The sequence below is a fragment of the Mustela nivalis genome, assembly GCF_964662115.1.
Source record: "Mustela nivalis genome assembly, chromosome: 4".
In the NCBI taxonomy this organism is placed as follows: Eukaryota; Metazoa; Chordata; class Mammalia; order Carnivora; family Mustelidae; genus Mustela; species Mustela nivalis.
This window is the reverse complement of record NC_139023.1, coordinates 99,784,166-99,798,894: the sequence shown is the minus strand read 5'-3', so window position 1 is coordinate 99,798,894 and position 14,729 is coordinate 99,784,166. Positions and strand designations below refer to the sequence as shown.

Genomic DNA, 14,729 nt, shown 5'->3' with positions numbered 1-14,729 from the left:
AAATAAAGTCTTTTTAAAAAATGAGACCAACTTAAAGAAAGCTGATTACATAAAAATTAAAAAAGCAAAAAGAATAACATATTTTCTCTCTTTTCATATACCCAAGTCTAAAAGTTAGGTCTAAAAAGCAGAAACAATATTGTATGTATATATATTCTATATATGTAAGTATCCATCTATGAAACACTTGATAGGGGAATGGGAGCTAATTTTTTAAGCATAAAAAAATAGATTCAGGGTTGGCGGGGACGGATAGAGAGGCTGGGCTATCGACATTGGGGAGGGTATGTGTTATGGTGTGTGTTGTGAATTGTGTAAGACTGATGATTCACAGACCTGTACCCCTGGGACAGATAATACATTATATGTTAATAAAATATAGATTCAATCACAAATACAAAGCACAGTAGATTGATGACATAAAAAGGGAAAACTCATGTTCTAAAATGACAGTTGGCAAATCATGAAAAATATATCAGTCTTGACAAAAATTTAATATTCCTAATATATAGTTTATAACTCAGTGAATGGAACACCCAGTTTTAAAAATAGGGAGGGGCTTCCTGATTGTGTTGGTGGATAGAACATGCAACTCTTGATCTCAGGATCGGGAGTTCAGGCCCCACATTGGGCATGGAGCCTACTAAAAAAGTAAACAAAAATAGGTGAAAGACACACAAAATTTTGGAAATACAAATGACCAATATATGAAAGAATGTTTAAATTCATTGAAAATGCAACTAAAACAGTAAGATACCATTTTTTACCCATGAAATTTTAAGGATACATCTTAAAAGGAAAATACCAAATATTGATTAGAGAGAAGTGTTCATATATTGCTGTTCGCAATTACACTGAAACTATATTTCTGGAGAAAATTTAAGACTATGCATGAAGGTTTTTAAAGTATTTGTTCCTAGCTGCAGACTGGTTGTTTACATTGGATTCTGGGCCAGAATACCACATTACCAGGTAAACCTGAGAATCCCAGGGAAGTCTGGAGTTTGGTTAATAGCATTGTTTTCAGTGTTAATGTCTTCATTTTTGAGAAGTATATCATGGTCATGTAAGATGTCAAAATTAGGGGAAGGGAACACTTGAACTCTCTGCACTACCTTTACAACTCCTCTGTAAATTAAAACTCATTCCTCCCAGAAGTTTTCTTAAGTAAATATTCATCCCACTTGGCTCAATCAGTTCTACTTCTAAGATGTAACTATGGGTAACAATGAGAGAAAAAATAGTTTTGGATTAGTTATTCGTTATTCGTTGCAGTCATATACTTGATAGCAAAAGAGAAAGGAGGAAAAAGACAAGCAGTCCAAATGCTTAACACTGTGGGCAATGTCATAGCCAGACTCACTCACACATTAAAGAATTATGAGACCTGCTCTGGATATTGGGGTATAGAAGCAACCGAAGTGAAGATCTCTGACATGAAAGAACTTAATTTCCAAAAGAGGAAAAACTGACAGTGAATAAGATAAATAATACGTGTAGATATTAGTCATCAATATTAAAGCCCAAAATAAAATCACTGAAGGGATGAAAAAAACCAGGGGGAGGTTGCGCTTTTAGGTAGAGAGGACAGAGAAAGCCTCACTGGGCAGCGGATATTTAAGTGAAGATCCAGGGGAAGCAGAGCGCAAACCCTAAGGACCTCGAGGCAGGAGGACGGCAAGTCCACAGGCCTCAGTGCAGGGGCCATGAACAGGACATCTGCACAGAGTGTACAGGAAGGATGGTAGTAGGAGAGGAAATGATAAAGTTGGAAGAGAACACAGATGGTAGGGACAATGGCTCAGTCTGAATGAGACGGGAGCCATGGAGGGTTTTGAATAGAGAATGAACATGATACAACTTGCAACTGAATGGATTCTCTCTGGTCCTGGGTTCCGAATAATCAGAATAGGGGCAAGGGTGGAATCATGGGGTGTTACCTAACAAACATTATTCTTAATAACTTGACGGCATCAAAGTGCTCAAAATATTGCACTGTAAGTTTAAAAGGAGGACTCAAATCTAAATACACTATGATCCCTTCTTCTAAAAAAACAAACTGACTGACTTTTGGATAGTAAAATTATGGTTAAGTTTTGTTTTGCTCTCAACTCTTCTATGTTTCTCAACTTTTCTGTAATGAACATCTTTTCCTTTAAAAGTAAGTGAATGAAAATGTCTACCTGATTATGAATTGCTCACCTCTAATCAGTTGAGGTCTTGAGTGTGATTTCTTTTTCTTTTTTCTTTCTTTCTTTTTTTTTTTTTTTTTTTTTGACTAATGGGAATTTTCTTTTTAATTCTTTTTTTTTTAAGATTTTATTAATTTGACAGAGCGAGAGATCACAAGTGGGCAGAGAGATAGGCAGAGAGAAGGGCGGGTGGGGAAGCAGGCTCCCTGCTGAGCAGAGAGCCCAATGCGGGGCTCAATCCCAGGACCCCGAGATCACGAGCTAAGCCAAAGGCAGAGGCATAACCCAATGAGTCACCCAGGCTGAGTGTGATTTCTTACAGCATTGAGCCTGTTTGATTCAATATATTTTAATATTCTTCTATAAAATGAAAGCTTTTGTAGCTCTGAAAGCATATTGAGCTTTTTTAACTGAAACTTCTTTAGTCTAAAATGACAATAGGTTAAGGTTTTTTTATTTTTATTTTTAATTAATTAATTCACATGTAATGTATTCTTTGTCCCAGGGGTGCAGGTCTGTGAATCATCAGTCTTACACATTTCACAGCACTCACCATAGCACATATCCTCCCCAATGTTCACCACCTAGCCACCCTATCTATCCCTACCCCTTCCCCCTCCACTCCAGCAACCCTCAGTTTGCTTCCTGAGATTAAGAGTCTCTTGTGGTTTGTCTCTCTCCCGATCCCATCTTGTTTCATTTTTTCCCTCCCTACTCCCCGCGACTCCCTGCCCTGCCTCTCAAATTCCTCATATCAGAGAGATCATCTGATAATTGTCTTTCTCTGATTGTCTGATTGACTTACTCCACTTAGCATAATATCCTCTAGTTCCATCCGAATGGCAGGATTTCATTTCTTTTGATGGCTGCATAATATCTCATTGTGTATATGTATGTATGGAGATATATATCTATATATAGATATATATAGATATATACACCACATCTATTTATCTATCTCTCTATATATACCACATCTTTTTTAGGCTAAGGTTTTTTTTTTTTAAAGATTTTATTTATTTATTTGAGAGAGAGACAGTGAGAGAGAGCATGAGCGAGGAGAAGGTCAGAGGGAGAAGCAGACTCCCCATGGAGCTGGGAGCCTGATGCGGGATTCGATCCCGGGATTCCGGGATCGTGACCTAAGCCGAAGGCAGTCGTCCAACCAACTGAGCCACCCAGGCGTCCCTAGGCTAAGGTTTTTATACAACAGAACTTTAGAGCTGAAAGTTTTAAAGATAATTTCATTTAGTTTCAGGAGATGGAAGAATCAGTAGTGAAATGACCAAACCATGGACTCTTGTTGGATCCAGAATCAGAACCCACACATTCCGATACCTGGTCTGACTCTACCATATGGTCAAGGAAAATTGAGAGCAAGATGCCAAATTTTAAGGGTTTACCTAAAACATCAAAGGTAGGATTCTTATTTCCTTTCATTTCAAGCACCTAAGTTAAATGGTATTTTTTTTTTAAGATTTTTTTATTTTATTTATTTGTCATAGAGAGAGAAGCAAGAGCAAGCACAGGCAGACAGAGTGGCAGGCAGAGGCAGAGGGGAAGCAGGCTCCCTGCCAAGCAAGGAGCCTGATGTGGGACTCGATCCCAGGACGCTGGGATCATGACCTGAGCCGAAGGCAGCTGCTTAACCAACTGAGCCACCCAGGCGTCCCTAAATGGTATTTTTTAAAGATTGTATTTATTTATGTGTGAGAGAGAGAGAGACTGAGCATGAGCAGGGGGAGAAGGCAGGGGGAGGAGCAAACTCCCCACTGAATAGGGACCCTGATGCCAGGCTCGATCCCAGGACTCTGGGCCCAGGACCTGAGCCAAAGACAGACACTTAACTGACTGAGCCACCCAGGTGCCCCTAAATGGTATTTTAAAAAAATATTCATCTATTTTAATCTATTCTCTTATTTAAGGAATATCTTCAATGGCTACTATGTGCCAAGCTCTAAATTCTTTCAGAATTTAGTCTCAATGAAAAGCGATGATTGTAGTTCCTTGCCTGTGCACTTAAGGGGGAAAAAAAGAGCTTAAGGAAGTTACTTTAAAATATAAAAAGTACTGCCACTATCAGATTTTCAACAGGCTATTAACTGTGTATTGAAAAGCTCTTTGCTGCCCCATTGTGGGGAAATAAAGGTCTTCACATTAAAAAAATCTTACCAAAGGCAAGAGTTACATTGGAAATTAGAGATAATTTCTCTGGGGGCCTGAGATTAGCTTAATACCATTTACCCATGTGAGTGGTAAGTTCTTTCTGTTCTGTTAATAAGACATGTAATTGCATAGAAAACAATGAGGCTTTGCTTCTTTCAGGAATCATCCCATGATGTGTGTAGAGGTAAGTTGTAGGCAAAAACTTCTAAGGGAGCAGAGCTCAAGCTGGCATACCTGGGAAGAAAGTCAAACATAGCAGGAAAGTGAGGACGGGACTAACGGCATGGCATGCTTCAGACACCAGTGTCTCTGCCAGGAACTGACCATATGACCTCTCTAAGCCTCAGTTTCCTCATTTGTCAAAGATTTGGAGAGAGGATCGCTCAGGACCTTCCACAGGTTTCTTGTCCCACCATTATAGCCTCTCATGTTGAACATCTTGGCTGTGTCCATGAACTAATAATATTCCCCCACCCCCAAATAAGGAGTTGTGAAGTTTCTGGGCATCTTTCTCCTCCCTGCTTTTCTGCTATGCATCTACAGTGGGCATATCCAGGAATAACTACGGGCAGTAGAAAGAGGACTGGACTGGAAGATAACGCCTGGGTTGGAACCCCGATTCTGTAGTTACCTTCTCTGTGTAACTGTTGGTAAGCATTTAACTTCCTTGGGCCTCAATTTTTCCTGCTGTCATAGAAGAGAGTTCAACTACATCAGTGACTTTCAACTCTGGCAGTATGTGAGGCTCACCTGGGGAGTTTGGTAAAAATGCTGATGCATAGACTCCTCCCCAGACCAGTTAAACCAGAGTCTTACCCGGGTTGGGGCTAAGCATCAGTAGCTGCAAAAGTGGCAAAAGCTTAAAAAAAAAAAAAGTATTTGTAAAAGCAAAGAGCCAGAATAGCCAAAATGATCATGATACCAAGGTGTCGAATCTCCTTCTAAAGCTACAGTAAGCAAGACAGTGTGGGATCAGCACAAAGTCAAACAGACCAGTGAGGCAGACTCACACACATAAGAGTACCTGATTTGTGATGAAAGGTGCCACTGTCATATGGTGTGGGAAAGGGTGGAATTTTCCATGACTGGCATTGCATCCGGTGAATATCAACATACGGGAATAAATGAACCCTGACTCCTTATCTCACACCACATACAAAAAACAATCTAGAGAGTGACAGGCCTAGATGTGAAAAGTAAAGCAAGAATTCTAAAATAATGTAGGAAAGTATCTTTATGACCTTGAAGATTGTATGGTTGCCCTTACCTATTCTTTCTGTAGTTCCCTTCCACATCGAATATGGCTGACTCATGTGACCACTAGGTTACTGGGGTGCAGCTTTGGAAGAAAAGTCATGAAAAATATGTGGCTTCTGCTTTGTTCTCTTTGGATCACTTGTTCCAGGAGAAGCCAGCTGCCACATTGTCAGGACACACAAGTGACCCTCTGGAGAGGTCCATATGGCAAGGAGCTGAGGCCTCCTACTAATAGCAAGAATCTGGCACATCCTGCCCATAGCTATGTAAGTGAACCATCTTGGAATCAGACATCCCTGCCCCAGTGAAGCCTTTGGTTGACTATGACCTTTCATGATATCTTGACTATAACCTCCTGAAGAATCATTTGTTAGAACCACCTAGCTTTTCTGCTCCTGATTCTCTGACACACAAAAACCATGAAATCATTTACTTTAGCCACTAAGTTTTATTTTGTTGTTTTGCGGGGTTTTGTTTTATTTATTTATTTGAGAGAGAGAGAGCGAGCGTGAAAGTGGAGAGGTCAGAGGGAGAGCAGACTCCCCTTGGAACAGGGAGCCCGATGCAGGACTTGATCCTGGGACTCCAGGATCATGACCTGAACGGAAGGCAGTTGCTTAACCAACTGAGCTACCCAAGCACCACCCTTTTTCTTTCTTAATTTTTTTTTTTAAGATTTTCTTAATTTATTTATGAGAGGGAGAGAAAAGCAGAGGGAGAATAGGCTCCCCGCTGAGCAGGGAGCCCATTGGGACTCCATCCCAGGACCCTGGGATTATGACTTGAGCCGAAGGCAGACAACCAACAGAGCCACCCAGGCACCCTTAGCCACTAAGTTTTAGAATAATTTATCGCATAGCAATAGAGAACAAATATATCCTTCAGAAAGCTTCCAGACTAATCTTATTAAAGTATAGCTGTGCCCAGACCTCGGTCTCCAATATCATTCCCATTAAAAGGAACTGGAGCACATCACAAAATGACTCTTTCTGGAACTAAGGCAGTATAGGTATAAAATAAGCTTCATTATGCCAGAAAGTGAGGAGGTGTTGAGAAAAGAATGGGGAAATGTCACAAGAAATCATCTGAAGAGGTTCCCACTGGCCCAATCTAGAATAATTTGAATCTCAAAATAACTAAATCCAGTAATGAATTATACACCTTTGGAAAAATTAGAAACTTGTGAGTCCAAACCAATAATAAAACCAATGAAAAAGTATATAAGATATAAACAGACGTTTTCAAAGAGAAGATACATATATGGCTAATAAGCTCATGAAAAGATATTCAACATTAGGAAAATCCAAAATAAAACCATGGAGATACCATTTCACACTAGAATGAGAAATAAGACAGAAAATAGAGACTATAATAAATGACCATAATAAAATGACAGAAAATAACATGTATTGGTGAAGATGTGGAGAGATGGAAACCACTGTCTGTCGATGGTGATTATATGAAATGGTACCATCACTTTTGAAACAGTTCTGTGGGAGGCACCTGAGTGGCTCAGTCAGTTAAGCATCTGCCTTTGGCTCAGGTCCTGATCTCAGGGTTCTGTGATTGAGCCCCATGTCAGGCTCCCTGCTCAGTGGGGAGCCTGCTTCTCCTTCTACCCATTTCCCCACTCCCTGTCAAATAAATAAATACAATCTTAAAAAAAAAAAAAAAGGAAACTGTTTTATGGCTTTTCAAAAAGTTAAACATAAAACTACCCTACTTCTCAGCAATTCCATCCCCAGGTAACTGGGGAAACAAACACTTGCAAGAGAATGTTCCTATCAGCATGATTCATTATAGTCCCAAACAAGAAGCAACCTAAATGCCTATCAACTGGTGAACAAATAGACAAAATAGAGTAGATGTATACAGTAAAATATTATTCAGTGATGAAATGGAATGAACCACTGACACATAATATACCACGGAGAAGCCACAGTTAAAAAACATTTTGCTGAGACAATGTATTTAAATGATTCCATTCATATGAAGTGTTTTATAACAGGTTAAGTATACAGAAACAGAAAGTAGATGTGTGATTGCCTGGCTCTGGCAGTAGAAATGAGGATTAACTTTAAAAGTGCATTAGGGATCTTATTGGGGGGATGAAAATTTTAAAACCAATTTATGGTAAAGGTTATACCATTTTGGCAAAAGCCATTGAACTGCACACTTGAGCTGTGTGATATGTGAAATAAATCTCTTTTGCAACAACTAACATGATAATCTGAAATATAATAGGAATGTAACAAATTGACTCAATGGTATTTCATTGAAGAGGAGTCTACAAATAAGGATGTAAACCATGTTTTTTTTTTAAAATAATAAATAATCTCTCTAATAAAGCATTTTTAACACTTAGGCCAAACACTGTGTTTGAGATAAAGGATAATGAAATGATTTTATCAAGGAGCCAAGATGAAAATTTTAAAACCATATTTCACAATGCAAGCAAATAAAAGTAATGACCATAATTGAACACATTTTAATACCATATGCAGTTTTCCTCTTTTTATTTTTTTTTATTACGGACAATACCTACAGAAGTTAAATAAATCTTGTTTCATCTACACCCAGCCCACTTTCCGTCATCCCCATTCCGCATTGATTTACTGTGAAGCTAGTCTTAGACATATCATGTGAACATATTCATAATGCAAAATACATCTTGCAAAGATGGCTCGAATCTAGTTGCAGTTTTATTTCAAAGAAAAAAATGACAAGGTGTATAAGTATATTTACGAAATAGTGTAAAGAATTTCAGAATGTCAAATCAAACAGACTAGAAGAACATGGTTTGTAATTCTCAAATGATTTATGATTAAATTACAACTGTAACAATGTTATTGAAGGTTGTATATCCTATAGTTCTTATTCAGTCTTACTACTCAGATTTCCTTTATGTACGATGTGTGCTTCATTTAAAAGAAAGTTTTCCACAAGGAATATACCAGTTTGGCATTTCTAATTCTAAAAGATGACACGAAACTCTGTTCTTCTCCCATCATGTTTGGGAGCATTTGTCCTCATTGTATTTTTTCCGGTCTGAATTTGTGTAGCCACTCTCTTCCCACCTCATATGCACAGGCTGAGAAGTGAGTTGTCAATGATAGCTTTTAAAAGATCTCTCCAAAGGATATTTAAGTCCTTTATATAGTTTCCTTGTTCACAAACACAATGTTCCTGGCAAAGCCAGTACCTAAACATAAAAATAAAGACAAATTAACTAAGCCCTCAATAAATCTGTTATTTAAAGAGAGAGAGAGAGAGAGAGATGAAATGAAACGCTGTATCTGACCCTAGAGTGGATTCAGTAGTAGAAGAAAAAAAAAATCTATGAATGGTATTACCGGATCAATTAACTAAATTGAAATACTGGTGCTCAATGAGATAGAAATGTAACAATATTGAATTTACCAATGTTGACAACTGTGCTGTGTTATATAAGAGAGCCACCCAATTCTTAGGAAATACACAATAAAATACTGGATGAAGAGCCATGATATGTGTAACTTACCCACAAATGGCTCAGGAAGTATATCTTTCTCTCTACATGTTATACATATCTTAAATATTATGGATAGATAAAGATATGTAGAGAGGTAGACATAGATAAATGATAAGAAAAAAGATGACAAAGCAGGGGCATCTGGGTGGCTCAGTCAGTTGGGTGTGGGTCTCTTGACTTTGGCTTGGATTATGATCTTGGGAGTCATGGGATTGAGCCCCACTTTGGGCTCCATGGGGAGCATGGAACCTGCTTGGGATTCTCTCTCTCTCTTCCTCTCCTTCTGTCCCTTGCTTGCTCTCTCTCTCTCTCACTTAAAAAAAAAAAAAAAAGATGAAGCAAACGTATAAAATATTAACAATAGGTAACTATGGGGGTATGGGTTTCTTTGCATTATTCTTATTCTTAATAATTTTTCTATGAGTTTGTAGTTATTTCTAAATAACAATTTAAATGTAACTGTGACCATGACTCTCATAAAAAGGCCTACCCTGATCTGGCCCATGCCAGCTTCCAATCTCATATTTATGGTTATTCTATATTAATTGTATTTCCAGACCATTTTCTCTTCTGTGTTCCTTCACAATCTACAGATACAATCCTCTGTCTGTCTGGAACATCACTGTAACTCTTTTTCCACTTGATAATCTTCTACTCACCCTCACTACTCTGAGGAAGTAGTTTAGCACACTGGTGAAGAGCAGAAACGTGATCAGCAAAGAGTCAACAAATTGAGCATTCACTAAGTATGTGAGCTGCTACCCCTGTGACACCCCACAGACACCCTGCTACTCACCCCAGTCTAACCTCCTCCACAGTCCCTCACATTCCCCTGTGGAGAGCAGTTGCAGCACATCTGAAGGACCTACTGTCCTCCCTGCTTCTGCCACTCTCCAGGGCCTCCACGATGTATATTTGCAAATAATGCTTCTTTGATATGTATTTTTTAAGTATTACAATGATCCATTTATGAGACAAAAATAAAAGCAGTCATCACTTACTCCATTCTCTGTGCCAGTCCTTCCCTTTGCAGTCTCCAAACTGGTTCAGTGAGCAGGGTCATGCTTCCCGGTACCCCTCTCTTTCTGTAGAGAGAAATGACAGAATCCCCAAGAACAGGGTGAAGGTGCCAGTCAGGGACCACAGAAACTATTGCTGGATCCCTGAAAGGCCAACGCCACACTTGGGAAAAGTCTCGCAGTCTTGGTAAAAGAAAGTGATTTTATTCTAACTGTCATTTGATCAGGACTGGGCTGGAGTGGAAATGATGGAAATGATGAGAGTGGAATGATGGAGGAAAGATGTTAGGGTTCAAAGACCAAGGCCAAGAAAGAACTCTTGAGATGTCTTTGGTGCAAAAAGCTGGTTTTATTGAAGCATGGGGACAGGAGCCGTGGAAAGAAAGAGCTGCAGTGGGGTCATGAGGAGTGGTCCATTATATACTTTCAAGTTGGGAGGGGATACGGATAGTTAAGTCTCTAAGGCATTTTGGAAGCAAGGTTTCCAGGAACGTGAGCGGGCTAGCTATTGTTAGAAAAGGTCATTTACTACTTTCTAATAAAACCTTAGTCATGAGACCCTTCAGATCCATATTGGTGGGCCATGGACTTGGGAGGTAATTGCCAACATGTATCTTGGGGGGTTTAGAGATAATGGAAATTTCTAAAGGAATTTTTATATGTTAAAGTAGTTTCTCTCTTGCAAAATGAAATAAATAAAATCTTTTAAAAAATAGACTTACAAGATCCTGGGCGTCGGGCTAAAGTTGCCTTTTGCCTTTAGCAAAAACATTAACATCGAGGCAGTTGAGTCCTTAGAGGAATGTCATTCTGCCTGTTTCAAGGACTTGTCCATGGCCTGTGGGTAGTAAGAAAATTCATTTCTCTTCTGCTTTGTTTCTCACATCAAGAAGACTGTAAACTGGGGGCTGTGTCTTAGTGTGGAATCCCCTCATTTCCTTTGATAGACAAGAATGCTGGAGCCCAGGTAGAGCAAGTGTTGCAAGGGTCCTAGTGCACACAGGTGACAGAGCCAGGAATCCTGACGCCCATGTCTGTGCTCTATTCTTTCCCTCACACCTTTAGCTAATAGCCTCAGATTTGAGAGCCACTAAAAACATGGCAACAGTTATTCTTCCCGGGGGAAAACAGATCACGATCTGATAATATAGCATCCTTGGGCACTGTTTTACATTACACACATTTTAATTAGAAAGTGTTTATTGTGGCAGTGCTAGAGTATGTTTAGACGTCTGGCCTTGCGTGAGACACAACTTGTAAATGAGAACTGAAAGCTAAAATCCACCTCAAGAAACCTCCACACGTCCCCCTAATCCAGCATCCTAGCCTCATTTCTAACCACACCTAATCCCTCTGTCCCACCACCCCCGCAATATTTTCTTGTTTCTACTTTTTAATGGGCGGCTGCTTCTTCTGCCTAGATTTCTCTCTTCATTGTTTTTCAAGTTACTAGTGTTCTCTGTGTAATCTTTCTTCTCCATTTCCAGTCCCACTGGCTTTTGCATTTGCTACATTCTAGCACTCACTGGACTTTAGTTACTCGGATGTAACGCTGTCTCCGTAAGCAGCAGTGACCCTAGTATTGCTCCAATCCTAACAGAGCTCTGAGCAACAGAACGTCTCCCATCATCTTACAGAATTCGATAAAAAATGAGACCAAAGCAAAGGAATGGCGAACACTGGGTTCACTGTGTGGATTCCTTCTGACCGGAGAGGCCGATTTTTGTTTGGATGGTGTGTTTGTGGAGTCTTATTATGTATTTAAAAATAATAGACTGTGGATTACTAAAGTACAGTAACCAGAAATCATTCACATGAACGAGAAGACTGACCCCATCTTCCGTTACGTGGCGAGGCATCTTTTCCTCCGCTTCCTATGCACGTTACATCACAACGGCTGCTTTTCGACCTTCAACCGTCCACGTTCACTGCACTGATAGACGCTGACGTTGACATGGGTCCCCACAGGTCAACGCCCTTTCCCTCCCGCGGGCCTGTTCTCTGTGTTGCGACGCAGGGGTCCGCAGCCGTTTGTTTTGGGTACGAGCAGTTTGTTTCCTTCCGTTTCCGCAGGAACGGCCAATACCCACCGCATTAAAAAATGATCACTACTGCGAATCTGCAAGTCTGTATCCGGCGCCGATAGACGCACACGCCTCAAGGGCGAGGATTTAACCTAACCGCCCGCGCTTCATCTCACGAGCGGCTTGCGCCTTTTCCGAGCAGACGCCTGCACCGCGCGGGGACCGAAGCCCCGCCCCGCGGCCGCAGGGAGCCCACCGCCGCTCGCCCGCGCGCGCTCCCTCCTCGCCCCCGCGACCACGCCCCTTTCCCCGCCTGAAGGCCGTAGCCGCGCCCGCCCGCGCTGGGCCGGAAGCCGCGCCCCGCCGTTAGAACGCGGTTCCCCGCCGGCCCGGGCCAATGGGCGGGGCGCACCTCGGGACTCCACCCCCGCCGCCGATGATGTCACTGAACGCGGGGGCGGGCGGGACGGAGGCACCGCCTCGGTCTCCGCCCCCCAGAGGTCACCTAACTGCGAGGGCCCGTGCCGCGGCTAACTTCGCGACGTCTTATCGCTGTCGCCGCCTTTGTGTCTGCAGCATGGCCTTTGTAACGCGGCAGCTCGTGCGCTCTGTGTCCTCCTCGTCCACTGCCTCGGCCTCGGCGAAGAAAATCATCGTCAAGCACGTGACGGTTATCGGTGGCGGGCTGATGGGCGCCGGCATCGCCCAGGTGAGCGGCGGGGTGGGCGGCGTACCCCGCTCGGTTTGCTGCGCACGCTTCCGGGCTGGTCCTGGCCAGCGGAGACCCCGCGTGGCTGCTCCGCCGGGAGGCGGGCGTCCGCGGGAAGCCGGAGGAGATGCCATCCCGCCCCCCACCCGTGCAGTTGAAAAGTCTCGAGTCTGGGCCTGACTCCTGCAGTCCCCCAAAGAACGAATGTCCTTGGACTGAGCCTCAGGCTCCTGGTCTCTAAATTCCAGCCGCCCCCAGGGTCCGACGGAGGCTCTGTGGAAAGTGTTTCTGAATGCACTTCGGAATCGGGCCGTGCAGAGAAGATAGTATTCCATGTGCACAATACTGAGGAATAACTTGCGCGCTCGCTGCTCGGCTTAGACCGAATTTGCTTCCGGAGACCCGGACTGCGATCAGTTAGTTTTGTTTTTATTCCGTGTTTTCTAATTCTCCAGTCTTTGTTAGAGCCGTTTTCTGCTCTTCTGAATGATCTCTCTTTTCCGCCCCCGCCGTGTGTTTCCTTTGCTTATGGGTTACAATGAAAGGTAATAGTCACCCTTTTGGTAGCACTTTGTAAAGTGACCTAACCGAAGCTTCCAAGGCCCTGGGACTCCCTCCAATTGCAAGCGCGTTGGCTGCGCAACTTTGACCTGTTACCCTTTTTGCAAAGAACAGCGCGGTTTAGGTTCTGGGGAGAGTGGGAGTAGAGTGGCTGAGGGCCCAGGAAGAGTGTCTAATCTCATTGTTCATCTTCAGGACTCTGCCCTGTTCGCCTGAGCTGAGTAGTACGGGGTCAGTTGTGCAACTGATTACATGGTTACTGTGATACTTGTTATTTATTTATTTATTTATTTATTTATTTTTAGCGCTTACATTCCAGCTCATATTGGAGAACTGTGATTTTCTTAGCTGACTTTGTTCTTAGCGTTCCAGCCCTTTGCAACTTGTATTGTGGAGGGGGTGGGGCAGGCAGTTAAGTCAGACTCTTGCTTTTGGCTCAGGTCTTGATCTCAGGGTTGTGGGATCAAGCCCCACCTGGTGCTAAGTGTGGAGCCTGCTTAGGATTCTCTTTCTCCCTCTGCCTCTCCTTCTCCTCCCTGTCTCCCTTTTTCTCTCTCTAAAAAAATCTTTTATTACTACTATATATTTTAATTCTCCCTGCAGGTTTTTTTTTGCAGCATATTCATATTTTCTCTTAAAAACAGAATGTTTAAAAATGTTTTTATCCATCTGACTTCTTATAGTTTCTCCTTTTTTTTCTTCTGAGATTGTGTTTTTGGACATATATTGCCATTTTTATTGTTGGATACCCTGACTGCTAGGTTATGGTGTTCCAGTAATCTGTTTTTTGTGAGGAGGTGTAAGTCCCTCTAACCTAGAAGTTCCACATGTAACATACTTGAAGAGAGCTTAGCCTTGAGCGCACTTGTATTCTTTCTGCTCCACCAAAATCTCCCAAGTTTATGAGAGTGAAATTTATTGCAGGCAGGTGTAAAATAATGTATTGACTTAAAAACACTTAAACAATGTCTCGGTGACAAGTTATTAGGGAGGGCTTTAGTCTCCAAGAACAGTATAGGAAATGGACAGTACCTTGAAGACATCAGTGGAAGAAGATCAGAAACTGTGTAGAAAGCATCACCTCAACTTTTGTACAAAATGGGATTGCTCAGTTCTTGCAATTCTGCATCCATTATTGGATACCATGAAAAAGGTATCCATGAAAAGGCATAAAGGTAGCTCCTAAAATTACGGGTATAGTAATGGAGCATTCACTTGAGAAAGGAGTGGGGAGAAATGACTGACATTGATGGAAACACATACTTGTGGGTCAAATCCTTGAGTAGTTGG

General features: G+C 41.8%; 1 protein-coding gene and 1 long non-coding RNA gene across 2 annotated transcripts in view; one reads left to right on the top strand and one right to left on the bottom strand.

The window, feature by feature from the left end:
* Nucleotides 1-8,101: 8,101 nt before the first annotated feature.
* LOC309863604 lies at nt 8,102-12,495 on the bottom strand. Its single transcript, XR_014311142.1, has 3 exons — nt 11,978-12,495; nt 10,128-10,211; nt 8,102-8,817 (listed from the first exon to the last, which is right to left on the bottom strand). It is a non-coding gene; the product is annotated as an uncharacterized lncRNA (long non-coding RNA).
* A 126-nt stretch (nt 12,496-12,621) lies between these two features.
* The window catches only part of HADH (hydroxyacyl-CoA dehydrogenase), a 47,572-nt gene continuing 45,464 nt past the window's right edge, over nt 12,622-14,729 (top strand). Inside the window, exon 1 of the mRNA XM_082728579.1 lies at nt 12,622-12,878. Within this exon, the coding sequence (XP_082584705.1) occupies nt 12,747-12,878 (132 nt within the window). The 5' untranslated portion in view covers nt 12,622-12,746. The remainder of the gene's footprint in view (nt 12,879-14,729) is intronic.